Below are 25,691 nucleotides of genomic sequence, written 5' to 3'. Positions count from 1 at the left end.
TGGGGGAATGACACCTCTAGTTGGGATTCAACTTTTGTTTAGGTTCATGGTTAAAAATTTTTTTCGATTGGTTGTTCAAAATACTTTTTAAAATAATTAAACTTAAAAAAATATTTTTTTATTGATTTCAGAGAGGGAGGGAGAGAGATAGAAACATCAATGATGAGAGAGAACCATTGATTGCCTGCCTCCTCCATGTCCTGACTAGGAATCGAACCATGACCTGGTTTATAGGTCGACACTCAACCACTGAGCCATGCCAACCGGGCCTATACATACTTAAACTTAAAATACTTAAACAATTGGCAAGTTTCCTTTTTTGTTGTTGTTATACTCACCTAAGGATATTTTTCCATTGATTTTTGGAGAGAGTGAAAGGGGGGAGGGAGGAAGTTGAGAGAGAGATTGATTGGTTGCCTCCCCCATCAGGGTGGGGATCAAACCTTACAACCCATGTATATGCCCTTGACTGGGAATCAAACCCGTCTGTGTGCTGGCAAACATGCTCTCACTTCTTTTTTTTTTTTTTCATATATTTTTATTGATTTTAGAGAGAGAGAGAGAAACATCAGCGATGAGAGAGCATCATTGATCGGCTGCCTCCTAGTGTGGCTTGAGCCTGGAACCCAGGCATGTGCTCTTGACAGGAATCGAACCCGGTACCCTTCAGTCCACAGGCTGATGCTCTATCCACTAAGCCAAACCAGCTAGGGCAACGCTCTCACTTCTGAGCCACACTGGCCAGGGCTTGGATTCCCTTTTTTTTTTTTTTAAAGCAAACATTGGATTGCTAGTAAGCAGAGCTGAGTAGCAGCTGCCATCTTCACACAGAGCCAGGCCTGCTAATCCTTACCTGCTCTGGCCAGGTCTTCAGGAGTGGTGGGGAGCTCAGGGATGCTCCCTCACCTCCTGGATGCATTTGACATGCCTGAAATACTGCATTGTTCTAGGCATGGGGATGGACAGGTGGCTGCCTGGTCCCAGAGGTCAGAGGTCCTGCCAGCTACATGGTAGGAAGGGGGCCCCACCGGGGGAAGGCCCTTGTCTCCCAAGTCCCTTAACAACCTGACAGAAACTCAAACAACTGAACCAGTTTCCCGACTTCAACAACTACCTGATCTTCGTCCTGACCAGACTCAAGTCAGAAGGTATGAGGCCCTCGATGCCCCGCCAGGCAGGCTAGACCCCCACTCGCTCCCCTGTGGTCCCCTGAGCCGCAGCTCTCATCCCCCAGATGAGCCTACTCGCTCTCTCAGCGGCCTCATCCTCAAGAACAACGTGAAGGCGCATTACCAGAGCTTCCCGCCGCCTGTGGCGGACTTCATCAAGCAGGAGTGTCTGAACAACATCGGAGATGCCTCATCCCTCATCCGAGCCACCATAGGTAAGGGGGGTGGGGGCAGCAGGAGTCAGCCTGTGATGACGCCCTGAGCCCTTCCTCTCAGCCAGGAAGCATCTCAAAGTGTTAAGGCTATTGATTCACCATGGATGGTAGAACTATTACTACTGCCATTTTGCAGATAAGGAAACTGAGGCACAGAGAGGTTGAGGGCTTGTCTGGTAAGTAGCAGAGCTCAGGAGTGACCAGTGCAGGTCCATGCTCTGAACCACTCCTTCTTGAAATAGCCATTCTTGCTTCGGAGGCAGTCACCCAATGCCCAGAATTTTGTGTTAGGTCCTGAGGGCTCAGCAGATTAAAATCAGAGCTCCCTACCCTTGTGGAGCTTCCTGTCATTAGTGAGTTAGCTTTGCCTTGGAGACTTCCTGATTCCTGGAAGGCTGCCTGAGGGAGTTAACAGAAGGATGACCACAATTTTCGAGCAGTTTATCTTAAGCCTTTTTACTACTGATAAATACATCCCTACTATTTGTTACTGACTTACATTTCCCCCCAGTTTTATTGAGGTTAGTTGACATAATGACTTACATTTTTGTTTCTTTAAAATCTTTGTCAACTCTTAAAACTTGCTTTTAAAAGAGTGTTCTATGTAACTATTTTAAGTGAAAAGACAGATGCGCTTACCCTAAGGCAGCAGTTCTCAACCTGTGGGTCGCGACCCCTTTGGGAGTCAAACGATCCTTTCACAGGGGTTGCCTAAGACCACCGGAAAACACATGTATAATTACATATTGTTTTTGTGATTAATCACTGTGCTTTAATTATGTTCAATTTGTAACAATGAAATTGGGGGTCACCACAACATGAGGAACTGTATTAAAGGGTTGCGGCATTAGGAAGGTTGAAAACCACTGCCCTAAGGGAAGGTAGTCTTAAAATGAAATAAAGACAGAAAAATAGTGTTAAATTGGAGATAGATGCTGGGGCTTACCACAAGGTCAGCCTGGCTTTTGTTAAGAGACTCATAGCCCCAGCAATACACCCTCACTCCCCACATGCCAGCAGAAGGATCTGAATTCACCAAGTGCATTCTGGGTGTCAGGCTCTGCTCTGGATACTTGATTTACGTCACTGAAGTTTCCCAGTAGCCCTGGTAGGCTGGTGGTCTTTGTTCCCATTGAGGCACAGAAAGGTTAGGTGATGTGGCCAACGTCACACAGGGATGGGACTGGGACTGCATTCACAGTCTACCTCAGGGAGCACCCTTACTAGCAGAGCTGTAAGCTAGGGTCATCTGGAGTGTTGGCACTGGCAGCAGCTTCCCCTAGGAAAGACTGCCACCTCCTGGCTTTAAATATTATCTCTGCACTCACATCACCCTCGTTCAGCCCAGCTGCCAAACCCCTGTACTGCCTTCATCCTTCATTCAGATGCCTACTGCAGGTTGTACTTGAGTTTCCAGTAAGCAGTACGAGGTCTCAGGAAGCCATGTGGCCCTCTTGGACCTGCTCCCTGCCCCTCCCAGCCCTCACCTCCTTCTGCTCAGGCCCTGTGGTTCCTTATCCGTCTGTAATCTCTCCAGGCATGCCCCTGCCCTCGGGCCTTTGCACCTGCCATTCTCTGCCTGGGATGCTCTTTACCCAGGGACCCGGATGCTGCTCCCTCATTTCCTTCAGGCCTTTGCTCAGATATCAAGATGTCACTTGGAGGAGGCTCTGGACACCCAGTTTTAAGTTGCTACCCTCGTCCTCAGCCCTTGCTAGCCATCTTCTCTGCTTTATTTCCCCCTTTAGCTCTTGGCATATAGCCTCCCAGGTTTTTTGTAGGTTTTTTGACCTAGCAGCCTCCCTCACTAGACAGACAGCTCCTGTGGGCAGGGACTGTGCTGCATCCCGAGACCTGGAACTGAGCTGATTTACAGTAAGGCTCAGAGGATCTCAAAAGGTGTGTGGGGCTCACAGGGAGAGCATCCTAAGAGTGGCAGGGAGAACTGGGGTGCCGAGCAAGCCCATCTGCACCCAGCCTGAGGCAGCGTCCTTTCCTGGCCGCCCAGGCATTCTCATCACCACCATCGCTTCCAAGGGTGAGCTGCAGATGTGGCCTGAGCTGCTGCCCCAGCTGTGCAACCTGCTCAACTCGGAGGATTACAACACATGTGAGGTAGGCCATGGGCCATGGCCCCCCACCCCCCGCCCCCAAGTGGGAACCAGGACTGGACCTAGACCCGCATCCATGTATGTTCCTCACTATTCAGGGAGCCTTTGGCGCCCTGCAGAAGATCTGTGAAGACTCGTCTGAGCTCCTGGATAGCGATGCCCTCAACAGGCCCCTCAACATCATGATCCCCAAGTTCCTGCAGTTCTTCAAGCACTGCAGCCCCAAGATCCGGTGGGTGCAGCTCCCCAGGGATCTGCAGGGGGCCTGGAGAAGGCAGGGCGGGGGTGACCCACATGCCCACTCCCTGCCAGGTCCCATGCCATCGCCTGTGTGAACCAGTTCATCATGGACCGGGCCCAGGCGCTGATGGACAATATTGACACTTTCATTGAGGTGGGCTGCCAGGCTGGGGTGAGCAGGGCGAGGGCCAGGGTCCCTGCTGTGGCTGACCCTCCCCTCCCTGCAGCACCTGTTTGCCCTGGCTGTGGACGATGACCCTGAGGTGCGGAAGAACGTGTGCCGCGCCCTGGTGATGCTGCTGGAAGTGCGGATCGACAGGCTTATCCCCCACATGCATAGCATCATCCAGGTGTGCACACCCCGGCCAGCCTGGGTGGGTGCTGTGGGGCTGGGGGCACAGCGGGTATCACCCCCAGCTGGGCAGGGCCTTCAGCTTTTCTCACTCCACTCCCCTAGTATATGCTGCAGAGGACCCAGGACCATGACGAGAATGTGGCCCTTGAGGCCTGTGAGTTCTGGCTGACGCTGGCCGAACAGCCCATCTGCAAGGACGTCCTGGCCTCCCACCTGGTCCAGTGAGTGTCTCTCCTGTGTGCTGTCCCGCCCCAGCCTCCACCGTTCCTGTTTCCGCTTACCTTCTATACCTGCACACACTTTGGTTCAGTTTTTATTGATTTCAGAGGGGAAGGAAGAGGGAGAGAGAAGTATCGATGATGAAAGCGAATCACTGATTGGCTGCCTCCTGCTTGTCCCCTACTTGGGATCCAGCCCACAATCCAGGCATGTGCCCTGATCAGGAATTATAGGTCGATACTTAACCACTGGGCAACACTCGCTGGGTGCCTGCATATATTTTGGAAGATATGAATGTAGCTTTAATGACTTAGAAGTTAGTTAAGTTATAGATGGAATAAATGAGAAGTCAAGAGAGGCTTCAGGCATAGTTGGGTCCAGATGCTCAAAGGATGTGAAAGGCATCTGTCTAGTCTCAGATCTACTTCCTCTCCATTGGCTTTGTTCTCAGGCATGACCTTCCCTCCTGGCTGTGGCCTTCTACAGCTTTACAGCTTAGGAACCTCTGAAAAAGAATTCCCTCTTGACCAGTATCTCCAGCAAAACTCCTAGGGTCAGCTTGGATCACTCACCTATCCCCAAGTCAGCGAAGACTAATCACAGTTTCCAATCCCAAGGTACATGGGCGCCAGCGGATGGGGCTGGCTGCCTTGCCTGGTTGCTCCCCTCACCTGGCCCCATCCCAGGGAAGTTCCTGGTGACGGGGCCACATGTCCCTGCCTTAGGAGAACTAGGGGTCAGGCTCTGTTCTAAGCTCAGTGTATTCAGAGGTGTCCAGGTCTGGGTCAAGAGCCTTCCTGTGGAGCCAGGAGTGGTGTCAGCTCTGTGCCTGTCACAGTGGCTGAGACTAGGTTGGGGTAGCTCCCATTAAGGGAAATGAAGGGATGCGGGGCCAGCAGAATCACTGTGCGCTCTACAGTCTGCCCTTGACTCCCATCTGTACCTCTGCTTTCCTCTTGCCCAGGCTTTCAATTCCCCCAGGGCACCCTGCCTCCCAGTGAGTAGCCTCTCTCCCAACAGGCTGATCCCTATCCTGGTGAATGGGATGAAGTACTCGGAAATCGACATTATCCTGCTCAAGGTCAGCTGGGCTGACCACCGGGCACAGGCAGGTGGTGAGGGCGGTGGGGGGTTGGGGCTGGGGCTCTGTGGTGCTGAGCGGTTTGTCTGGCCCACAGGGAGATGTGGAAGAGGACGAGGCCGTCCCCGACAGCGAGCAGGACATTAAGCCCCGCTTCCACAAGTCGCGCACGGTGACACTGCCCCACGAGGCCGAGAGGCCCGACGGCTCTGAGGATGCTGAGGATGACGATGACGATGATGCTTTATCGGACTGGAATCTGAGTGCGTGGCCGGGCAGGAGGGGTGGTGGGTGGTGGGGCTGGAACGTGAGGAGAAACTTACTTGGAGCAGATCGTGACGATCATCCTAATCGTGACCTCTGACCTGGGGGTGTGGTGGAGGAGGCCCTGCCTGATGGGCTTCCCTGAGCCTGCCTCCCCCTCCCCACCATTTCCCTTCCTGTCCCAGGAAAGTGCTCCGCGGCTGCACTGGATGTCTTGGCCAATGTCTTCCGGGAGGAACTATTGCCCCACCTCCTTCCCCTGCTCAAGGGCCTCCTCTTTCACCCTGAATGGGTTGTCAAGGAGTCGGGCATCCTAGTGCTGGGCGCCATCGCTGAAGGTGAGTGCCCTGGCTGTCCTGACTGCCTGACCTCTGACCCTTGTGCTAGCATGAGACCGGCTAGCCAAGGCGGAGCTGCCTGGGGGCAGAGAGTGGTGATGGACCTCATCCCTGAGTTCCCTCCAGAGGCCTGCTCAGCCTCTCCAGACAGATCTGGCTGAGGCCTTTGAGCCTTAAAGGAACCCCAAACCCTGAAATGCAAACCCTCTCCTTAATTCTCATGGACATGCAATTCTATGAGGCCGTAGCATAATTATAGCTACAACAATAATGTCACTTCCGCAGTGCATGTCCCGTGGCAGGCAGCCTGTTCTATGGGCTCAGTCCGACCTGATGAGATGGGATTCATAGATGGGGACACTAAGGTGCAGAGGGATGTACATCACCTCCCCAGTTACCCAGGGTGCAGCTGAGCCTCAAACCTGCTCCCTGGCTGTGGGGCTGGCCTGCCAGAATGAGAAGTGTGCCATGATCGTGTTTCTACAAATTCACATGGTGGGCTATTACTGATGTGGCTTTCGAGCGCCCTTTGTCCTGATGGAATGTACAGCTTGAATGAACCAGAGGGCTTTTCGAGTCTGTTACCGAATCACTTGTGACTGTCTCAGCATCCAGGCCCGTCCTAAAAAATAAGTTCAGCTCTAGCTGGTTTGTCTGAGTGGATAGTGCATCAGCCTGCGGACTGAAGGGCCTGGGTTCGATTCCAGTCAAGGGCACATGCCCCCAGGTTGCGCACTGGATCCCCAGTGGGCGCACGCAGGAGGCAGCTGATCATTGATTCTCTTATCATTGATATTTCTATCTCTCCCTCTCCCTTCCTCTCTGAAATTAATAAAAATTTTAAAAAATTAAGATAAGCTCAGGAGCCCTCACCCTGGAGAGCTTTCAAAATTTATCTAAGGAGAGGTTCCCTCACATTAGGTATTCTACATATTCATGGAAAAGAACTGGAGGTGCTAACATTAAGCCAGTAAAAACAGGTCTCTTGTCTTAGATTATTAGGGGGTGTGCTATTATGTGTTCTCTAATTAAAAGAGCGTTGACCGCCCTAGCTAGTTTGGCTCGGTGGATAGAGCGTCAGCCTGCGGACTCAAGGGTCCCAGGTTCGATTCCGGTCAAGGGCATGTACCTTGGTTGCAGGCACATCCCCAGTAGGAGATGTGCAGGAGGCAGCTGGTCGATGTTTCTCTCTCATCGATGTTTCTAACTCTCTATCTCTCTCCCTTCCTCTCTGTAAAAAATCAATAAAAATATATTAAAAAAAAAAAAAGAGCGTTGACCTATGAACCAGGAGGTCAGGGCACATGCCCAGGTTATAGGCTTGAGCCCTAGTAGGGGTCATGCCGGAGGCAGCTGATCGATGATTATCTCTCATTGATGTTTCTATCGCTCTCCCTCTCCCTTCCTCTCTCTGAATTCAATAAAAACATACTTAAGAGAAAAAGATAGCCCTGGCCAGTTTGCCTCAGTGGTAGAGCATCAGCTCGGGGACCAAGGAGTTTCGGTTTTATTCCCATCCCTGGTGGTCGGTAGGGGCTTGCGAGGAAGGCAACCAATCGATGTGTGTCTCACGTTGATGTTTCTCTATGTCTATCTCTATATCTCTCTATCTGCCTCCTTGCCTCCTTCCACTCTAAAAACCAATGGAAGCCCTGGCCAGCTTGACTCAGTGGATAGAGCGTCGGCCTGCGGACTCGGGGGTCGCAGGTTTGATTCTGGTCAGGGGCACATGCCTGGGTTGCGGGCTCGATCCCCAGTGGCGGGCGTGCAGGAGGCAGCTGATCAATGATTCTTTCTCATCCATGTTTCCATCTCTCTTTCCCTCTCCCTTCCTCTCTGAAATCAATAAAAATATAAATAAATAAACAAACAAATAAATAAATAAAATACAAAAAATAAAAATCAATGGAAAAAAATATCGTCAGGTGAGGATTAAAAAAAAAAAAGACATACTCATGGTTTTTTAAAAAAAGGAAGATGAAAAATAGAGAAAGAAACATCACAAACATCCAGGAAAAGTTTCAAAAGAAACCTTTGTGGTCACTGCCCACAAAGCCCGAGTGAGTGTGCAGCCCGGTCATCTATGAATTAATGAGTGACCATGTTGAGGTGGGGCTGATGGCAAAGTAAGGTTTGCCCTGTTGTGGCTTCCCCTCCTGACCCTACTTTTCACTGACTCAAACTTTTTTCATTACTGACTTTAGAGAGAAACATTGATTTGTTGTCCCACTTATTTATGCATTCATTGGTTGATTCTTTTTGTTGTTAATCCTCGTCTGAGGATATTTTTCCATTGATTTTTAGAAAGGGTGGAAGGAAGGAAAGGAGGAAAAGAGGGTGTGGGAGAGAGAAAGAAACATCCATGTGAGAGACACATCAATTGGTTGCCTCCTGCACCCGCCCCAACCGGGGCTGGAAATTCAACCTACAATCCAGGTATGTGTCCTTTATCGGGAATCGAACCCATGATCTTTGGTGCACGGACTGACTCTAATCCCTGAGTCACAGCCCAGGGCCATTGGTTGATTCTTTTTTAAAAAAAAAAAATATTTTTATTGATTTTTTACAGAGAAGAAGGGAGAGGGATAGAGAGTTAGAAACATCGATCAGCTGCCTCCTGCACACTCCCTACTGGGGATGTGCCCGCAACTAAGGTACATGCCCTTGACCAGAATCGAACCTGGGACCCTTCAATCCGCAGGCCGACGCTCTATCCACTGAGCCAAACCGGTTAGGGCAATTGGTTGATTCTTGTATGTACCCTGATGGGAGATGGATCACATAACCTTGGCATATTAGGATGCTGCTCTAACCAACTGACCTACTAGGTCAGGGCTCTGAGCTAGTTATTTAACCTCTGAGCCTCAGTTTCCCCATCTGACAGGTTCGGCTGATCCTCTCCCCTAAAGAGTGGGTGTGGCTGGGCTCAACTGGACTCAGGATTGTCCCTATGCTGTCCTTACAGGCTGTATGCAGGGCATGGTACCCTACCTTCCCGAGCTGATCCCACACCTCATCCAGTGCCTGTCGGACAAGAAGGCCCTGGTTCGTTCCATTGCCTGCTGGACGCTGAGTCGCTACGCCCACTGGGTGGTCAGCCAGCCGCCAGACATGCACCTCAAGCCTCTGATGACAGAACTGCTCAAGCGCATCCTAGATGGCAACAAGAGGGTGCAGGAGGCAGCCTGCAGGTGACCCCTGGCCCCCGGCCCCCCATTCCTTACCCCCTGTGCCGCTGGCTGCCATCCGGGAAGTGATGACACTCATTACCTCTGATATTCGCTGATTTCTAACGTATTCGTACTGGCTGATCCCGGGTGCTCTGTCTGCTTCTGGCCCAGCCCCCACCTGTAGATGCCCACTGAGCCCTTTCTCCCCTTCTAGTGCCTTTGCCACCCTGGAGGAGGAGGCCTGCACAGAGCTGGTGCCCTACCTCAGCTATATCCTGGACACTCTTGTCTTTGCCTTTGGCAAGTACCAGCATAAGAACCTGCTCATCCTCTATGATGCCATCGGCACCCTGGCTGACTCTGTGGGCCACCATCTCAACCAGCCGGTGAGACCCCACAGCACCTCCCTCCTCCCTCTTCCCGATTCCCTGCTTACCTCTGGCATCCAGGGACCTGGCGGCGACCCCGTGTTGCACACCAGGGACATGGCCATGACCTCGACAGGTAGACAGAGAGCCCTGGCCCCTGCCCTCGCCCTTTCCCAGTCTAGTGGGGGAGACAAACAGTTATGAAACAGCATGGTAAGTGCTGTGCTGGGAGCTCAGGGGCCTGCGGGTAGCAGGAGGCTGACCAGGCTCCTGAAGGGGCAGTGGTGGATAGGTCGGGGCTTGGGATGGGTGAGAAGAACTGGTGGTCTGGCTGGATGGCCAGGCCTTGCAGGATCCCATGAGACACAGTGGGGAGCCAGGCCTCATTGCTCAGGCAATAGATGCTCATGGGTCATAGGGAGCCCTGTTGGTTCCCAGACTGCCACCTCTGCCCAGAGAGCCCCAACTTCCTGCTCCCCCTCCAGGAATACATCCAGAAGCTGATGCCTCCGCTCATCCAGAAGTGGAACGAGCTCAAGGATGAAGACAAGGACCTCTTTCCTCTGCTGGAGGTGGGTGGGCTTCAGGCTCCCTCCCACAGTCCTGCCCCACCCCACCCAAGTTCACCTCTCCTGCCTTCCTCCCACCAGTGTCTGTCATCCGTGGCCACTGCCCTGCAGAGTGGCTTCCTGCCCTACTGCGAGCCTGTCTACCAGCGCTGCGTCACCCTAGTGCAGAAGACACTGGCCCAGGCCATGGTGAGCACCCACCTGCCCGCTCCTCTGCTGCTGCTCCAGTCCTGGCCGACCGCCCTCACCTTCCTGCCTACCCCTCTGTGCCCAGATGTATACCCAGCACCCTGAGCAGTACGAGGCTCCCGATAAGGACTTTATGATCGTGGCACTAGACCTGCTCAGCGGCCTGGCCGAGGGCCTGGGTGGTCATGTGGAGCAGCTGGTGGCCCGAAGCAACATCATGACACTGCTGTTCCAGTGCATGCAGGTGGGTGGGCACCCTTCGCAGACCTCTCACAGTGATGACACCGAGCAGCCTGTGTGGGCCACCCTGGGGGGTCACGGTCCCCAAGGACATCAGAGAAAGGGGGCCTAAAAAAACTTATAATTCTTTTAAAAAGGCATTTGATTAAGACATGAGTATAAACTCATTTTCAAGGCAACAATGTAGAAAACATAGAAGTAGAAAATAGAAAACATGAAAGCACAGTCCCTTCCCCATCACCCCCAGCCCATGTGTCAGCACTTACATGTGCCCTGAGCAAGGCACTGGCTCACACGGCCCCTGAGCCCTGGTGTATGTGGGGCCCGCAGCCTTGGTGCTGGGAGTGGAAGGGTTAGGCTGTGTTCCTGGGACTGCTCCCCTAGCTGCCCTGAGCTGAGGGATTAGTGGGGACCCCAGCTGGTTGGGGGGAGGGGAGCCGTGCCTTGCTGACCCTGCTCTGACCCCCAGGACTCGATGCCTGAAGTTCGGCAGAGCTCCTTTGCCCTCCTGGGAGACCTCACCAAAGCCTGCTTCATCCACGTCAAGCCCTGTATTGGTATGACACCCATCTCATCCTCACCTCACAACCCCGCCCTGGCCTCAAGTGATGGAACAATGACCAGGGAGGACTGTGACCGAACTAGGATGTGTTCGTACTGTCTGATGGGGCCTACCCAGCCCGGTCCGGGAGCTCACCCTGCGGGTCCTCCTGCTCAACACCCCTCTTTTCCCCCACCAGCTGAGTTCATGCCCATCCTGGGCACCAACCTCAACCCTGAGTTCATCTCTGTCTGCAACAATGCCACCTGGGCCATTGGCGAGATCTGCATGCAGATGGGTGAGTGCCCTGCAGGTGGGCAGGCTCTGCCCCTCCCCATTGATCTGTTCCTGGCCTGGAGCCTGGCTCTGAGTGACAGTCCCCTTGAGAGGGTGCTGGTGCTCCTTGAGGAAGGCTCCCATGGGCCAGGGGCAAGTGGGTACCTCTGAGCATTTTCATCAGAGATGGGCCGAATGGCTGAAAGGCCATCTGTGATTGGCTTCTGTAAAGAGGCAGGACAGGAGCCTTGTTCTAATTGGACAATTTGCCACCTCCCCACCCCAAATGCAGTTCCACAGGGATTGGTAGGGAGACTTGGGCAGCTTCCCCTCTCCCCGCAAAGGAGCTGGCCATCTGGCCTCACCCTGGTGTTCATCACTGACTCCAGGGAAGCTTCTGGTGTTTAGAGGGTGTGGATCTACCTCTGGTTGGCTATGGGTCCTGGCCCAGGAACCAGCTAAAGTTTTTTTGCTTCGTCACTAGATGTGCTTGGCCAGTATCTAGATGCAGCTGTGGAGGTTGGCATGGGTGGCGTGGGCTGTGTGTGGCTCTGACTGTCTGGTCCCTCAGGGGCAGAGATGCAGCCCTACGTGCAGATGGTCCTCAACAACCTGGTGGAGATCATTAACCGGCCCAACACACCCAAGACCCTGCTGGAAAATACAGGTGGGCGCCAGGTCTGGCTGCTGCCGCCCCCTTGCTCGCCTCCTGGAGGTGGGCTTCTTGGCTGGGAGTGTAGTTAAGTGGCCTTGGGAAAGAAACAGGGAAGGTATCTGGAAGGACCTGGAAGGGGTTCTGGGAGGTGAGGCAAGAAAGCTAATGCTGGCTTCCAGGGAAGACCCAAGCTGGGCCGAGCTATTCCCCTGTGGCCCGTGGGACGGGGCTTGGTGCCTGGTGCCAGAGGCCCCCCCATGTACTGTCCCGGGGCCACTCGGGGTTGCAGGTCGCCTGACGAGTCCCTCTGCCATTCCAGCCATTACCATCGGCCGCCTGGGCTACGTGTGCCCACAGGAGGTGGCACCCATGCTGCAGCAGTTCATCCGGCCTTGGTGTGTGCTCATCTGTGTGGGGCCTACCGCATGGTGGGCCGGGCGGCAGAGTGGGTGGGACAGGCCCAATCCGTTCCCTTGCCTGTGCCCACCCAGCCCTGCTCACCCTCAGATGCACGTCCCAGCCCCATCACCCTCTGACCCCCTGCTTCCTCCATGCCCCGTAGACACAAGGCCCACCCCAGCCCCTCTACCCACTGCTCCTATGGATGCCCCTCCTGCCCCACCCCTGCCGGCTGATTCCCCCCTGCTCACCTTCCCCACAGGTGCACATCCCTCAGGAACATCAGGGACAATGAGGAGAAGGACTCAGCCTTCCGAGGCATCTGCATGATGATAGGCGTCAACCCCGGGGGCGTCGTGCAGGTTGGGGCGGCTGGGCTCTGAGGGAAGGCACTGGGGCTGGGCTCGGGCGGCCCCTCACATGGGATCCGTCACATTTCAGGACTTTATTTTCTTCTGCGATGCTGTAGCCTCCTGGGTGAGCCCTAAGGATGACCTTCGGGACATGTTTTATAAGGTGAGGCCCCTGCTTCGCCCTGATGTAGTCCCAGGAGGTGGCAGGGGGAAGGCTCTCTGGGGGGAGAGGCTGAGTTCATCTGCTCTGTTCTGGTGTCCCTCCCCGACCCGCAGATTCTCCATGGCTTCAAAGACCAAGTTGGAGAGGAAAACTGGCAGCAGTTCTCAGAGCAGTTCCCGCCGTTGCTCAAGGAGAGGTTGGCTGCCTTCTACGGGGTCTAGAGGAGCATTGAGACTGCCGGTGAGGAGGCTGCATGTAGGGGCTGGTGCTGTCATCCGGGCTGAGGGAGCACAGGCCCTGATTCTTCCTCTCCCTGCAGGTTTCTGTCTGCGTCGTCATCGGAGGGGTGGCTGGGGAGCACACCGCGTCCAGAAGTTGCCGTGCCCTGGTCGAGGGGGGTTAGGGAGGAGTGAGTGGGACCCAAATCCAGATGCCTTCCCTGCCCATCTACCTGCCATGCCTGGCCTGTGTGGCCGCAGTGGTGGGCAGGTGGGTGGGGCCTCCACACTCATCCTACAAATGGGAGGGGGGTGGGACTTCTTGGCAGCAAGGGCCCCTTTCTCTAAGTAGGGTCACCACAGGCAGCCGACTCGGGCCAGCCATGTGGGAGGGAAGAATCAACACCACCGACCGAATCCAGCTTAGGGTGAGGCAGGGGGAAAGCAGGCGGGGCGGGGGGGTCCCTGTAGAGGTGCGGACACACACGTACACACGTGGCTACACGCATGTGTGGGCGCTGCGGCCAGCTAGGCTGGGTCAGCTGCCCCACCATTTCCCTGACTGCATGGAGACAGTAGAATTAGTGAACCCCTGAGTTAACCCATGAGGCCTTCCGTGTAACCTGCATCTAGAGTTTAAGACGCTTCAGCCGTTTTACCAGAATTGATGATGATTGGGGAGGGCTGGGTGGGTTGGGGTCCTTTGCCGGGAACCCAGGGCGGGATAAGAGGATGGCCACCTTGGGGCTGCCCTGTCAGCACACACACACACTCTGGACCTGCTCCGCACACTTCTGCCAGCTCTACGGCAGCCGCAGCCACCATGTCCCTCTCCTTGTCTCATCCCAGCCAGAAGAGTGGGGACCAGAGGAGTGGTAGGGCTGGCCAGAGGTCTCCCTTCCTTCCTCCCTCCTTTGTGCTCCAGTGACATGAAGACACTGGGCTGGGGCCTTTTTCTGGAAGAGAGCGGCAGTGGCCAGAGCGGCTGACACCTACCCCTGCCTCTCTCCATAAGCGTGTCCATTTAAAGGGCAGTCTATTTCTCTGTGCTCCTGAGAGCCCTCCGCAAGTTTTTATAATAAGGGCTGGGGCATTTAATTGATGTTGATGAGACAAAAGCTTATGCTTTGCCAGCAAGAAGGAGAGCAAGGGCTTAGAGGAGGAGTGGTGAGGCCCTGCGTCTTCCTGTTCATCACTGCTCCCAGCGGCCCCAAGAGCCTACCAGATTGGGGCAGTGATTCTAGGGATCCTTCTGGGAATGGCCAGGGATGTGGTCACCGTGAGAGAGGATCCCCTAGGACTAGAGGGAATGTGATTCTGAGTTGGCCTAGAAATGAAGCTGGGCCCTGCAGCCCCCCTAATGTTTTCTTTTTTCTCCTCCCCTGCTTTTTACTTTAGGGGACCCTTTAGGGGCTTTGGGGGGTCTGATGATTCCTGCATCTTAGGGTCTGCTCCATCCATCCCACTGGGTTCTTGGACCCTGCCCCCATCATAGTCCTGTGTCTTCTCAGACAGGGTCAGGCCCTGCCTCTATTCCAAGGGGCACTTGGTGCACATTCCATAAACTCAGCTGGTTCCCCCTCCCCCTTGAAACTCCAGCAGGTCTCTGGAAGCCATTTGTAAAAAAGAAAAAAGAAAAAAAAATTTTAATACCATTTAATTTCCTGGTAATTCCAATTCTTTGGAGCATCCTCTGCTGGGTCTTGGGGTGTGTGGATTGGACTGGCTGGCTGATGGGTTTGGAAACTCCTCCACCCAGGATGAGGGTCTCCAATTGCCTTCAGGGAAGTGGGAGTCTGGTTCATTGTCTTATTTTTTTTTAACTATTTAATTTTAATTTATTTTTGGTTGATTTTTGCACAACGAAGTTGTAGCTTCTCAACCTCCCCTGCCCTGGGCTGTGGACCCTGACTGGCCTCGATCCACAGTCCCACTTGCTCCCATGTCCCTCCTTCCCCTTCACCCTCTTCCTCCTGCGGGCTCCAGGGTCTGTCCATTTGTTACCGTGCTGTGCTGGGGATTGGCGCCGAGGTGGCGTGAGATTCCACTTGTGTAGAACTTTGTTGAGTAAAGATCAGTTTCATGTGAAACCTCGGTCTCCACCTGGCCTCCTGTGTCCTTGTCTTTGGCAGTAGAGATGTTGAAAGGAACTGGGAGGCTTTAAGAATGGGGGTGCACAAGATTCAGGAAATAATTGGGGGAGTGGGGAAGGAACTAAGCAATAACAAAGCATATTACTTGGGAGCCTCAGTTTTCCTCCTCGTAGAATGGTTAGGTTAAACGTGAAAGGTAAAGATTAAGTGTAATAAATACATGGAGTGCATTCTCTCGGCCATAATTACAGCTCACTGAATGTCCTGAGCTCACTAAAGGGGAACCATTAATATTATAGCCTAGGTTCAAGATCCCCACCTGCCTTAGACTAAACTGACTTCCACACTGGATAGCTGGGCATGTGTTATACAAAGCGCTGAGGTCCCAGAAAACTTAAGTGTTATTGTTCATAGATTCCAAAGAAATAACCCGGAGGACTGGCTGTGAAAGACATGGGTTTATGAGGACTTACATGCGCACCTGTGATGGTCAGCCAGTGATGAATTGCTAAGTCCCATCAGCCTGGGCACGGGTAGCACCAGGGGCGGCTGGCTGGTGTTTTATAGAGTACAGAAAAATGGAGGGGGCTGTGCCTCTCTGAGATCAAAACACTAGCTGTTTACAATTCAGGCTCACATCTAAAAAAGCTTCTCTTTGGCTGTTCTTAGCCCGAGTTGCTGGCCAGGTTCCCAAGGTTTCACAGTCCGCTTACAGATGGCCTTCACTGTATTTCCCAGGGTGGCAGGGGGAGTTGGAACATGGGGAGGGGCCCATGTTCCCATTTGCCATATGGCAAGTTCGACATTTTTGTAGAAAGCTTGGCCCAGCACCAGGCCTGTGGGAGATGGGTAAAATAGCGTCAATTACTAAGGCAAATGAGAAACTGCTGGGCTCTGGAGATGGGCAAGCCTCAGAATAAAAGGTGGCAACCTCAGTATGGCCCAAGGATCACCTGCACCAGCCTGGGGAAAATGCGGACACATCCGACATTAACTCAAATGTGTACACTTCAGTGAGGGAAACAATATAAACAGGGAGGCAGTGACATGTCCCGTGGAGAGACAGCGGGAGGGGAGAGGACACGGGAAGATGGTCGCGGTCTCACAGTAGGTGCTCTGGGGAGATAATGCTTGAACAAAGCGTTGTGGATACGAGGAGCCTGGCGGAGGGTGCGAGTGTGGTGCTATCACTGCCTGGCTCAGGCTCCCCGTCAGGTGCTGTTTTTATCGCTATGATTCACTTCTGTTCCACGAAGCCCCTGCAGTGTAACCGCATGTTTCTAGCTGCGGAAGGAGAGAGGAGTTCGAGTCGCCGCCCCAGACAACCCGGAAAAGGGCTTTGCTTTTCTAATCGGTGCGGTGTCACCCGAGGGCCGCGATTTTCAAACCAGAGCGGCTGGCCGGCGTCGGCACCACCGGAGGTGCAGGAACCGCCCTGACGGGTTTGGCTCAGTGGATAGAGCGTGGGCCTGCGGACTGAAGGGTCCCAGGTTCGGTTCCGGTCAAGGGCATGTGCCTTGGTTGCGGGAACATCCCCAGTAGGGGGTGTGCAGGAGGCAGCTGATCGATGTTTCTCTCTCATCGATGTTTCTAACTCTATCCCTCTCCCTTCCTTTCTGTAAAAGATCAATAAGATATATTTTAAAAAATAAAAATAAAAAACGCAGGAACCAGAAGTCTGCATGTTCCAGGCTTACGCAGCTCCAGAGCGAGACCCCCGGGACAGGAGGGGGCGAGGAGGGTGTCAGCATCCAGCCAGTTTCACGCGAGCCACTCACTTCCGGCCGGCGCCTTGACGTCATCAGGCAGAGCCGAAAGTGCCCTCGCGCTGCCTAGGAGACAGGACGCGGGGGCCTGCCGCTGACAGGGCACCACCGGCCGCGCCCACTCGGTCGTCATGGAGCTGCCCCCAGGGCCGCGCGACCATCCCAACGCCTGGGACGATGACTCGGACCCGGAGCCGGAGCCTGACCCAGACGCGCAGGCCGAGGCTTACGTGGCCCGCGTGCTCAGCCCACCGAAACTCGGACTGGCGCCCCCGCTCGCCCCTCCGCTGTCCGCGTCCGCCCGGTCTCCCGGCGCCCTGGAGCCTCGGGCCGCGCCCAAGATCCGAGCCGTGGGGGTCCCGGGCCTGCTGAGCCTGCCCCCGGAGCTGCAGCTCGAGATTTGCGCCTACCTGGACGCGCGCCTCGTGCTCCACATCCTGCCGCGCGTGTGCCACGCGCTGCGCGACCTTTGTGCGTGACCATGTCACCTGGAGGCTCCGCGCGCAGCGCCGCGTACGCGCACCCTATCCAGTGGTGGAAGGTGCGCACGCGGGGGGCCAGGGTCGCCCGCCCAGGTCAGCTTTAGGGCCCGGGAGGGAGTATCTGGGATGCTGCGAGCACAGCCCCTAGAGCAGACTTCCTGGCTGTCCTAGCTCCCGTGGAGGCTGAGGTGGTTACTGGTGGTGCCAGGGTCCCTGAATTCTGAGTGTCCATGAGGCAGACATTGGGGTCCTGACGCTGTAGAAACCTGTCTGGGGGTGTGGGGTCCTGTGAACTCAGGATCCAGCCATCATCAGGCTTGGGTTCTGGTGGTGGTACAAAGGCCCTGATCCCTGGCTGGAGGTTGACACAGGGACTTGAAAGTCTCAGATTGTAGGAATCTGCTTGGGGCTCAGGGTCAACCCAAGAATCCTCAGGTTCTGGGTCAAGATGCTGAGGCAGCAACTAGTGATCCCTTACCCCTAGGGCCCTGACCTAGGTGGTGGCGAGGCAGGGACTCTTGATCCTGCAACTCTTGAGCCCAAGGTAGGGTTTGGGGTTGGGAATCTCTGATGCCAAAATCACAGATCCTCCAGCCCAGGGTCTAGCCTGGGATCTTAGGTAGGGGCTGGTGGTCGTCACCCCTGCCCCCGAGGTCTTCGGTCCCTCGGGGATAAGACAGCTTGGTGGCCTTGAAGAGATGGGAGTCTCCCGAGTGGCTTGATAAACATGGATGCCTGGGCTCCATCCATATCACTGAATCTCTACACCTAGGGTTGGGCTCTGCATCTTGACAGCTCTGCCAGGTTTATAGTTTGAGAAGGAACACTCTCCCGGGTCTGGTTTGGATGGCCGAGGCAGAAAGTCCTCGCTCCTGTGCCCAGACCGAAGGGTTAAGGTCAGACCTAAGTCGGGGACGAGGAAGGACCTTCATGTCCTGAGGCTGCTATCTCCCAGACACGGGTTGGGGGCTGAGGCCTGAGGAGGTGGTCTTGAGACTCCACTCCCCCAGCTTCTGGAAACAGGGGTGAGGGGTAGTCCCAGACCTGCTTCGAAGGTGGGTGAGGCAGTGGTCTCAAAGCGAGAGCCTGGGCCTCCTTGGAGTGGGGTGAGGGATTCGGATGGGGGGTTTCTCCAAGTCTGGTGCTGGTTGGGCTCCCTGGGAACCAGGCGCAGGCTTGGATAACTGGTGTGGGTAGCAGAGTGCCTGCCCACCAGAGACCCCACTTGTGGTACCCCACAGAGGAGGACTTTGACTGGCCGGCGGCCTGCATTGAGCTGGAGCAGCACCTGTCACGCTGGGCGGAGGATGGGCGCTGGGCCGAGTACTTCTGCCTGGCTGATGGGCACTTTGCTTCCATTGACTCAGTGCTGCTGTTCCAGGTGAGATGGGGTTTGGTGAGAGGCCAGGCCGGGGTGGGCCAGGGTGACCCCAACAATATCTCCTTACTCCCCTCCCAGGGTGGGACATTCTGTCTGTCGGGCTCCCGAGACCGCAATGTCAACCTGTGGGACCTGCGGCAGCTTGGGGTGGAACCCAGCCGGGTTCTGGTCAAGGCCCTTGGCACCCAGAGCAGCACCCACAAGGTAAGGTTATAGGAAGCTCGAGGCCTAGGTAGGGTGCTGTGCCTAAGGGCTCGGGTTTTGGCACCAGACCTGACAGATGACAGTCTTACTCTGCTATTATTAGTGTGATTTTGGGTGTACTGTATGACTTCTCGGGGCCTCAGTTTCTATTTCTGTCCAGGGTCAGTTAGGATGAATGAAATGAACAGGCATGAAGAGCTTCACTCAGACTTGGATACACAGTAGGTGCTTAATCGATGTCAGGTGTGCCTGGAGAGGCCCAGGGCAAGCTGTGAGGAGGCCGCCCTGGGGGATCTGATAGCTCTGAGCGTGACTGTCGTCTTGTGTGAAGTGGCCATGGAGAGGCACCTTCACCAGTCAGTGGGGCGATCTAGGCTGGTGGCCAAGAGCTTGGTCTCTGAGCCAGGCTGCTGGGTTCCACTGCTCATTCTACTATTTCCTGGCTGTGTGACCTTGAGCGAGGAACTCGACCTTTCTGTGCCCTCAGTTTTCTCATTTGCAGAATGGGACACTTGACAGTATTCTCAGAGGGTCTGGAGAGGAATAAGCCCGTCATCAGCCAGCACTCTGTAAATTACCTCCTGAGACAGGGACGGCTTTTATGCCCGTTTTCCCAGTGAGGAAACTGAGGGAGGGGAGGTAATTTACCCACGCCACGGAACAGAGGCCCTATATTTCATCTCATTGTCATGTGGCCTCAAACCATCGCAGGTTCTGAGTCTCCGCAGAACTTGATGTAGGAATATTGTTGGGTGAGGGGGTGTGCGTGTCCTGAGCTCTGCAGACGGACAGACCGGCAGACGTCAGCTCTAATCTCTGCTGTGGCTCTGGGTTCTTGGGTTGGTTATCTTCCTCCTCGGGCCCTCCATCTAGTTATCTGTGAAGTGAGGCCTGTCACCTGGCTCTGGTCCTACAGGGTTGGGTGTGGTCGCTGGCAGCGCTGGACCACCGAGTGTGCTCCGGTTCCTGGGACAGCACGGTGAAGCTCTGGGACATGGCAGCCGACGGGCAGCAGTTTGGCGAGATAAAGTGTGCGGGGTCTTGAGGAGGGGCCGGGGGGTGTGCAGGGCCCTGCCTGGCCACGGCCCAGCCTCGTGCTCTGTGTGTCCCCAGGGGCAAGGCAGCTGTGCTGTGCCTTTCCTACCAGCCGGACATCCTGGTGACCGGCACCTATGACAAGAAGGTGACAGTCTACGACCCCAGAGGTGGGCCAGGGGCCTGGGCTGGGGCGAACAGGGCCGCCTGGGGGTCCCAGGGTCATGCTGGGGAAGGAGGCACTCGGGCCTCACAGCCTGGCTGGGTGACAGTCACATACGCCGAGGCTAACCCCTCCGAATGGCCTGTGCTGTGCTGAGGGCAGCACAGGGGGCTTTTGGGTGGGGGTGGAGTAAAGGACATAGAGGGTACCCAGGGGGGGCCTCTGAGCCGGAATCCCGTGGGAGGCAGACAGGCCCGAGAATCCAGGCTCTCCCACTCCCTGGCTGTACGACACCAGTCAGACTTGAACCTCAGTTTTCCTATTTTGTAAAATCAGATAACAACTCCAGCCCTTTCGGGTTAATAAGATGATAATAAGAGCACTTGGTGGATTGTTAGTTTACATCAAATCCCTAGAACAAACATTGCCCAGCACATAAGCCTTTTCTGTTATTTTTTAATTCTTATGTTGTTTAATTGAAGGGCCAGTGCACCTCATCCGGGCAGAGCTGAGTGGGGGTAGAGGTGGCAGTAACTCTGCTGGCATGAGTTGGCATTTTATGCTGGGACTTGCCTGTCTACTCTGTACTGGGAGCAGATGGGACAGGAGATGGGGGTGGCACAGGCCTGGGGTGCTGGGAGGCCTGGATTCAGCTGGAGCAGGAGAGGAAAGGCAGGTCATTTGTAGGATAGGGAGTGGGGGCAGGAAGCTGACCAAGGGTTTTGCCATAGACCACAGAGGCCCTGGATCCTGGGGTTGGCTTGGGGGTGCCTCTGAGGGGCTCTGATGTCGCCTTCCTCCCTGGCCCGTCACCCACAAAGTCGGCCCGGCCCTGCTGAAGAGCCGGCGGCTGCACTCCAGCGCGGTGCTGGCGTTGCTGGCCGATGACCGGCACATCATCTCGGGCAGTGAGGACCACACGCTCGTTGTGTTCGACCGCCGGGCCAACAGCGTCCTGCAGCGGCTTCAGGTGGGCCCTCCCCAGCGTCCCGAGGGAGCAGGGCTGCGGCCTGGCCCAGCCTGAGCAGCTCCGTCCCGTGTCCCTCCCACAGCTGGACTCCTACCTGCTCTGCATGTCCTACCAAGAGCCCCAGCTCTGGGCTGGTGACAACCAGGGTCTGCTGCACGTCTTCGCCAACCGGGACGGCTGCTTCCAACTTGTCCGGGTCTGCCAGGGCCTTTGCCCCTGCCCCCTCCTTCCTGAGCCTCCTCCCTACCCCTACACCCCCCGTGGCGATGGGTGGCTAGCCTGAGGAGAGCCTCGCCTGAGTGTCACCTGTCCCTCCTCCCTGCAGTCCTTCGATGTGGGCCACAGGTCTCAGATCACAGGGATCAAACACTCGCTGGGGGCCTTGTACACCACGTCCACTGACAAGACCATCCGGGTGAGGCCCCATGACAAGCCCCCTCCCACGCCGCCCCCACTGGCAGGGGGCACACCTCTTGACCTTCGTCTGTTGCCCGTCACCAGGTACACGTGCCCACAGACCCACCACGGACCATCTGCACCCGAAGCCACGACAACGTGCTGAATGGGGTAAGGCCCTACGCCACGTGCCCTGCCCCACATGCCCTGCTGGTTGCCGAGGGCACCCCTGAGTCTTCATCTCCCTGCCCAGATCTGTGCTGAGGGCAACCTGGTGGTGGCCGCCTCTGGGGGCCTGTCGCTGGAAGTCTGGAGGCTCCAGGCCTGAGCAGGCAGACGTGGATATGGATGTGGATCTGCTGGCCGCAGGCTGGGTCAAGGCCTCTGTTCTCGGGGCGGGAGGGGCCCTCCCCTTTTCTGGTGCTGCCCTGGGCTCAGGCCTGGGGCACAAGGACTCCAGGCCACCGTTGGGCAGGGTCCCTGGTCTGTGCTCCACGTTCCAGCCCACCCTCAGGTCCTGTTTACGATTGGACGCCTGCTTTCCCTTGAGAGCGAAGGGGAAATAAACCTGATGTACTGGTGCCGTGGCCTGGAGTGGTGCCTGCTTGGGGCTGGGACGCTGGGGTGCCCCCAAAGTCATCACCATCCACCCAACCGCCCTGGCCTCTGCTGTGTATGTCTGGGCGCGCCTGTGTCCACCCAAGTGCATTCCTGGGATCGTGTGTGTCTGTGCATCCCCAGGGAGGCGAGTTAGCTGGCTGTGTGTGATGTCACTGTAACCCCGTCTGTGACTGTCTGCATGCCCGTGAGTGTGCACGTGTGAGAGGAAGAGGGAGATTCTGGAGGATGTGGGCACCTGTCTGTGTGATGACACCTGTGTGTGTGTGTGTGTGTGTGTGTGTGTGTGAGTGAGACGTGTATGTATGCAGTGTGCAATGGCGTGTAGAAAGGGACTGTCCCTGAATGTGTTTGTGCCCATAGGTGTGTGCTCTTCCGTCCAGAGTCCAGGGGGGGTGCCCCTGTGGCAGTGACCCCGGAGTGGGCCGGGGAGGGGGCTGGGCCAGTGCCCCTGCAAGCCTGCAGCTCCCCACTGCCCCCCATTGCCGCTCACCAAGCCCTGAGGAGCATTTACCTCATGTTTATTGAGGGGGCCTCGGGGCCAGTATCATAGGATGGCGCAAGGCTTCTTCTCCTTGAAGGGGTTGGTGGCAGCAGGGATGCCCACCAGGAACGGGTCGCTCTTGGCCTGCTCCATGCAGAACTGCAGCAGGTCAGCGGCTGCCTTGGACACCTGCAGGCCAGCTCAGTCAGCCAGACCTTGGCTGTCCCTCTGTCCCCTCGCCCAGGCGTGCCCATCTGGCCTCAGCCTCACCTTTATGCGATCGATGCCAGCCTCCATCCTCAGCTGCTCCACTGCCTGGCGGGCCTGCCCGATGTCGCAGCCAATGGCCTCCCTGCTGGACATCTGGGGGAGGGTGAGAAGGGCCCTAGGAAGCAGGCTGAACCCAGACCTGGAGTCCTAGGGCCACGCGAGGGTCCCTGCACCTCTCCTGGTGTCCCCTGAGAACTGTCGGGTAGGGGTGGATGCTCCCCACCCATCAGAACCACATACCTCAGCTGAGGACTCTGGCCGACTCCTGGCTGCTCAGTTCTCCTGTGGCCCTGCTCTGCCTCTCTCCCTCGCCCCCCTCCCCCCACCTGGCCTCTCTAGTCCCCTCCTCCCTGACCCCTGCAGAGACTTTGAAGCCAGGACACTCACGGAGTGAAATGTCACCAGTGACAGCAGCAGCAGCTGCCTCAGCCAAGGGGCTCCCTGCCCCAGGAGGTCTGGTGGGCACCCTGTGGTCTTGCGTTACCTTGGCAGAGGGAGTGTGTGGCCTTGGCCTGTCACTGATCTGCTTAATCCCCTGCTAACTGGCCCCAACACCGCTCTTTTACCAGCCTCTGTACCCCAGTGTGCAGTGTCCCCAGGCTCTGGTGCATCCCTGCTTCTCCTCTCCATCTACACTCTCTGTTCCGGGATCCACAACATGGATGCCTCAGTCCACGGCTTATGCTGATGGCTTCCTTTGCCCCAACCCAGCCCTGCCCTGACCTCGATCCCCCTGAGGACCCTCCAGCCTCCTTGGTCCATCCCACCCATCGCTCCGGTGTCTCTCACCTAACTAGGCCAAGGCTGGATTCTGGATTGCCTTCTCCCCAGACCCTCTGCCCCCAGATTCACCACCATCCACCAAACTGCCCTGGCCCAAATCTCAAACTCCTTTATTCCTCTCTTTCCGGTATCCCCACCTCTAATCCTTCTCAAGTCCCAGCCAATTAACCTTCAAATTAGGTCCTGAATCTGGTCACTTCTCTCCACCACCACATGGGTCCCATCTCCACCCTTGCTCACTTGGACCAGTCCACCCTGGTCCACCCCCACCCCCGCCACTATTCTCAAGGCAGCCAGTGGGAAATGTTAAAAAGCAAATCAGAATAACATGGGTGAACCAACCTCGAGGACATTATGCTGAGTGAAATAAGCCAGTCACAAATGGACACACGATTCCATGCATGTGAGGTCCCTAGAGGAATCAAATTTATAGAGACAGAACGTAAGATGGTAGGCACTAGGGGCTGGGGTAGGGGAATGGGGAGCTGGTGTTTAATATGGACAGAGTTTGGGAAGATAAAAACATTCTGGAGATGGATAGTGCTCGCAACTGTTTGCATAACCATGTCATGTGCTTAATGCTGCTGACCTATACACTAAAAATGGTTAAGATGGTGAGTCTTATTTTTAGTCTCACTTCTTTTTTTAAAAAAGATTTTAAATTGATTTTGAGAGAGAGAGAAAAGGAGAGGGAGAGGGAAACATTGATGTAAGAGTGAAACATCAATTGGCTGCCTCCTGCATGCCCCCTACTGGGGATGGAGCCTGGAAACCTGGGCATGTGACTTGACCAGGAATTGAACCGGCAACCTTGTGAATGGGATGACACCCAACCAACTGGCCACATTGGCCAGGGCCCTCCCTTCCTTTTTAAAACTCTCCAGTGGTTTCTCAGCCTCTAAGAATAAAACCCACCTTCCTTACTACAGCCCATAGGCTCCTGCCTGGTCTGGCACCTCCTGCCCACTCTGAATTCATTTACCAACTTCTTCCTCCTTCATTCCTCATGGATCATGCTGATGCCCTTGTATGTGTTCATTTGTTCATTCATTCATTCATTCAGTATCTTTGCTGAGATCCCAATATGAGTCCAACACTGCTTAGGGCAGTGGTTCTCAGCCTTGGCTGCACATTAGAATCACCTGGGAATCTTTTTTAAAATCCTGATTTCTGGGCCTCATCCTCCGGAAATTCTGTTTCTTTGTTATGGGGTGGGGCCACAACATTAGTAACAAAGAAACAGAATTTCCAGAGGATGAGGCCCAGAAATCAGGATTTTAAAAAGATTCCCAGGTGAATCTAATGTGCAGCCAAGGTTGAGAACCACTGGCTTAGGGTAAGGGGCTCAGCAGTGAAACCAGACAAAATCCTGCATTCATGGACTTGTGAGGTACGGACAAGGATCAATACCCATTGGATAAGAGATGCTCAGTGGCAGAAACTGACAGTTCCCGATGACTTGAATTCTGTCCAAGGGGACGTTTAAGAAGCCATTCTCGCCCTGGCCGGTTTGGCTCAGTGGATAGAGCATCGGCCTGCTGACTCAAGGGGTCCCAGGTTTGATTCCGGTCAAGGGCATGTACCTGGGTTGCAGGCACATCCCCAGTAGGGGGTGTGCAGGAGGCAGCTGATCGATGTTTCTCTCTCATCGATGTTTCTAACTCTCTATCCCTCTCCCTTCCTCTCTGTAAAAAATCAATTAAAAAAAAGAAGAAGCCATTCTCTCACTCCAGAGGACAGAAACGAAAGGACAGGCGCGCCGCGACGCGGTGGGCCTCCACTAGGCGGCAGAGTTCTTCCTGTGAGGCGCGTCGCGAAAAGGAATAATGGCTCTAAGCGGCTTCCGTATTTCGCAACAGGCCACACCCCAGACTAGAGGCCTCCAAGACGGCCATGTGACTAAACAACTTCCG

The 25,691-nt window shown here is 55.3% G+C and overlaps 3 protein-coding genes and 1 non-coding gene across 7 annotated transcripts in view; 3 read left to right on the top strand and 1 right to left on the bottom strand.

Annotated features, from left to right (window-relative positions):
* Positions 1 to 15,223, top strand: part of TNPO2 (transportin 2) — a 16,919-nt gene extending 1,696 nt beyond the window's left edge. Inside the window, exons 2-24 of one of the 4 annotated variants that reach the window (XM_023746139.1) lie at positions 951 to 1,148; positions 1,235 to 1,384; positions 3,393 to 3,499; positions 3,594 to 3,727; positions 3,808 to 3,889; positions 3,963 to 4,085; positions 4,193 to 4,311; positions 5,330 to 5,390; positions 5,488 to 5,653; positions 5,840 to 5,992; positions 8,958 to 9,183; positions 9,377 to 9,548; positions 10,016 to 10,102; positions 10,181 to 10,288; positions 10,374 to 10,532; positions 10,998 to 11,085; positions 11,269 to 11,367; positions 11,917 to 12,012; positions 12,290 to 12,395; positions 12,662 to 12,761; positions 12,841 to 12,915; positions 13,029 to 13,155; positions 13,235 to 15,223. In XM_023746139.1, the coding sequence (XP_023601907.1) occupies positions 3,434 to 3,499; positions 3,594 to 3,727; positions 3,808 to 3,889; positions 3,963 to 4,085; positions 4,193 to 4,311; positions 5,330 to 5,390; positions 5,488 to 5,653; positions 5,840 to 5,992; positions 8,958 to 9,183; positions 9,377 to 9,548; positions 10,016 to 10,102; positions 10,181 to 10,288; positions 10,374 to 10,532; positions 10,998 to 11,085; positions 11,269 to 11,367; positions 11,917 to 12,012; positions 12,290 to 12,395; positions 12,662 to 12,761; positions 12,841 to 12,915; positions 13,029 to 13,136 (2,328 nt within the window). In that variant the 5' untranslated portion in view covers positions 951 to 1,148; positions 1,235 to 1,384; positions 3,393 to 3,433 and the 3' untranslated portion in view covers positions 13,137 to 13,155; positions 13,235 to 15,223. Of the gene's footprint in view, positions 1 to 809; positions 1,149 to 1,234; positions 1,385 to 3,392; positions 3,500 to 3,593; positions 3,728 to 3,807; positions 3,890 to 3,962; positions 4,086 to 4,192; positions 4,312 to 5,329; positions 5,391 to 5,487; positions 5,654 to 5,839; positions 5,993 to 8,957; positions 9,184 to 9,376; positions 9,549 to 10,015; positions 10,103 to 10,180; positions 10,289 to 10,373; positions 10,533 to 10,997; positions 11,086 to 11,268; positions 11,368 to 11,916; positions 12,013 to 12,289; positions 12,396 to 12,661; positions 12,762 to 12,840; positions 12,916 to 13,028; positions 13,156 to 13,234 lie in introns of those variants that run through there. The other 3 variants (XM_023746141.1, XM_023746140.1, XM_023746142.1) reach the window with 3 other exon arrangements.
* LOC111823712 lies at positions 9,240 to 9,308 on the top strand. Its single transcript, XR_002826783.1, has one exon. It is a non-coding gene; the product is annotated as a small nucleolar RNA SNORD41 (small nucleolar RNA).
* A 1,774-nt stretch (positions 15,224 to 16,997) lies between the features above and the next one.
* Positions 16,998 to 22,204, top strand: FBXW9 (F-box and WD repeat domain containing 9). Its single transcript, XM_006105014.3, is given in 11 exon segments — positions 16,998 to 17,462; positions 17,464 to 17,533; positions 18,716 to 18,855; positions 18,934 to 19,059; positions 19,976 to 20,088; positions 20,173 to 20,264; positions 21,079 to 21,227; positions 21,310 to 21,423; positions 21,553 to 21,642; positions 21,729 to 21,794; positions 21,877 to 22,204. Coding segments are annotated over 11 exon segments (1,374 nt in total). The 5' UTR covers positions 16,998 to 17,123; the 3' UTR covers positions 21,952 to 22,204.
* Positions 22,205 to 22,745: 541 nt separating this feature from the next.
* GNG14 (G protein subunit gamma 14) lies at positions 22,746 to 24,468 on the bottom strand. Its single transcript, XM_014447232.2, has 3 exons — positions 24,121 to 24,468; positions 22,996 to 23,088; positions 22,746 to 22,914 (listed from the first exon to the last, which is right to left on the bottom strand). Exons 2-3 carry the CDS (start codon positions 23,086 to 23,088, stop codon positions 22,789 to 22,791), a joined length of 219 nt encoding a protein of 72 aa, XP_014302718.1. The 5' UTR covers positions 24,121 to 24,468; the 3' UTR covers positions 22,746 to 22,788.
* Positions 24,469 to 25,691: the final 1,223 nt, after the last annotated feature.

This window comes from Myotis lucifugus, unplaced genomic scaffold (genome assembly GCF_000147115.1).
Source record: "Myotis lucifugus unplaced genomic scaffold, Myoluc2.0 scaffold_629, whole genome shotgun sequence".
Taxonomy (NCBI): Eukaryota; Metazoa; Chordata; class Mammalia; order Chiroptera; family Vespertilionidae; genus Myotis; species Myotis lucifugus.
The sequence above is the reverse complement of the archived record's forward strand: the minus strand, read 5'-3'. Positions and strand labels throughout refer to the sequence as shown.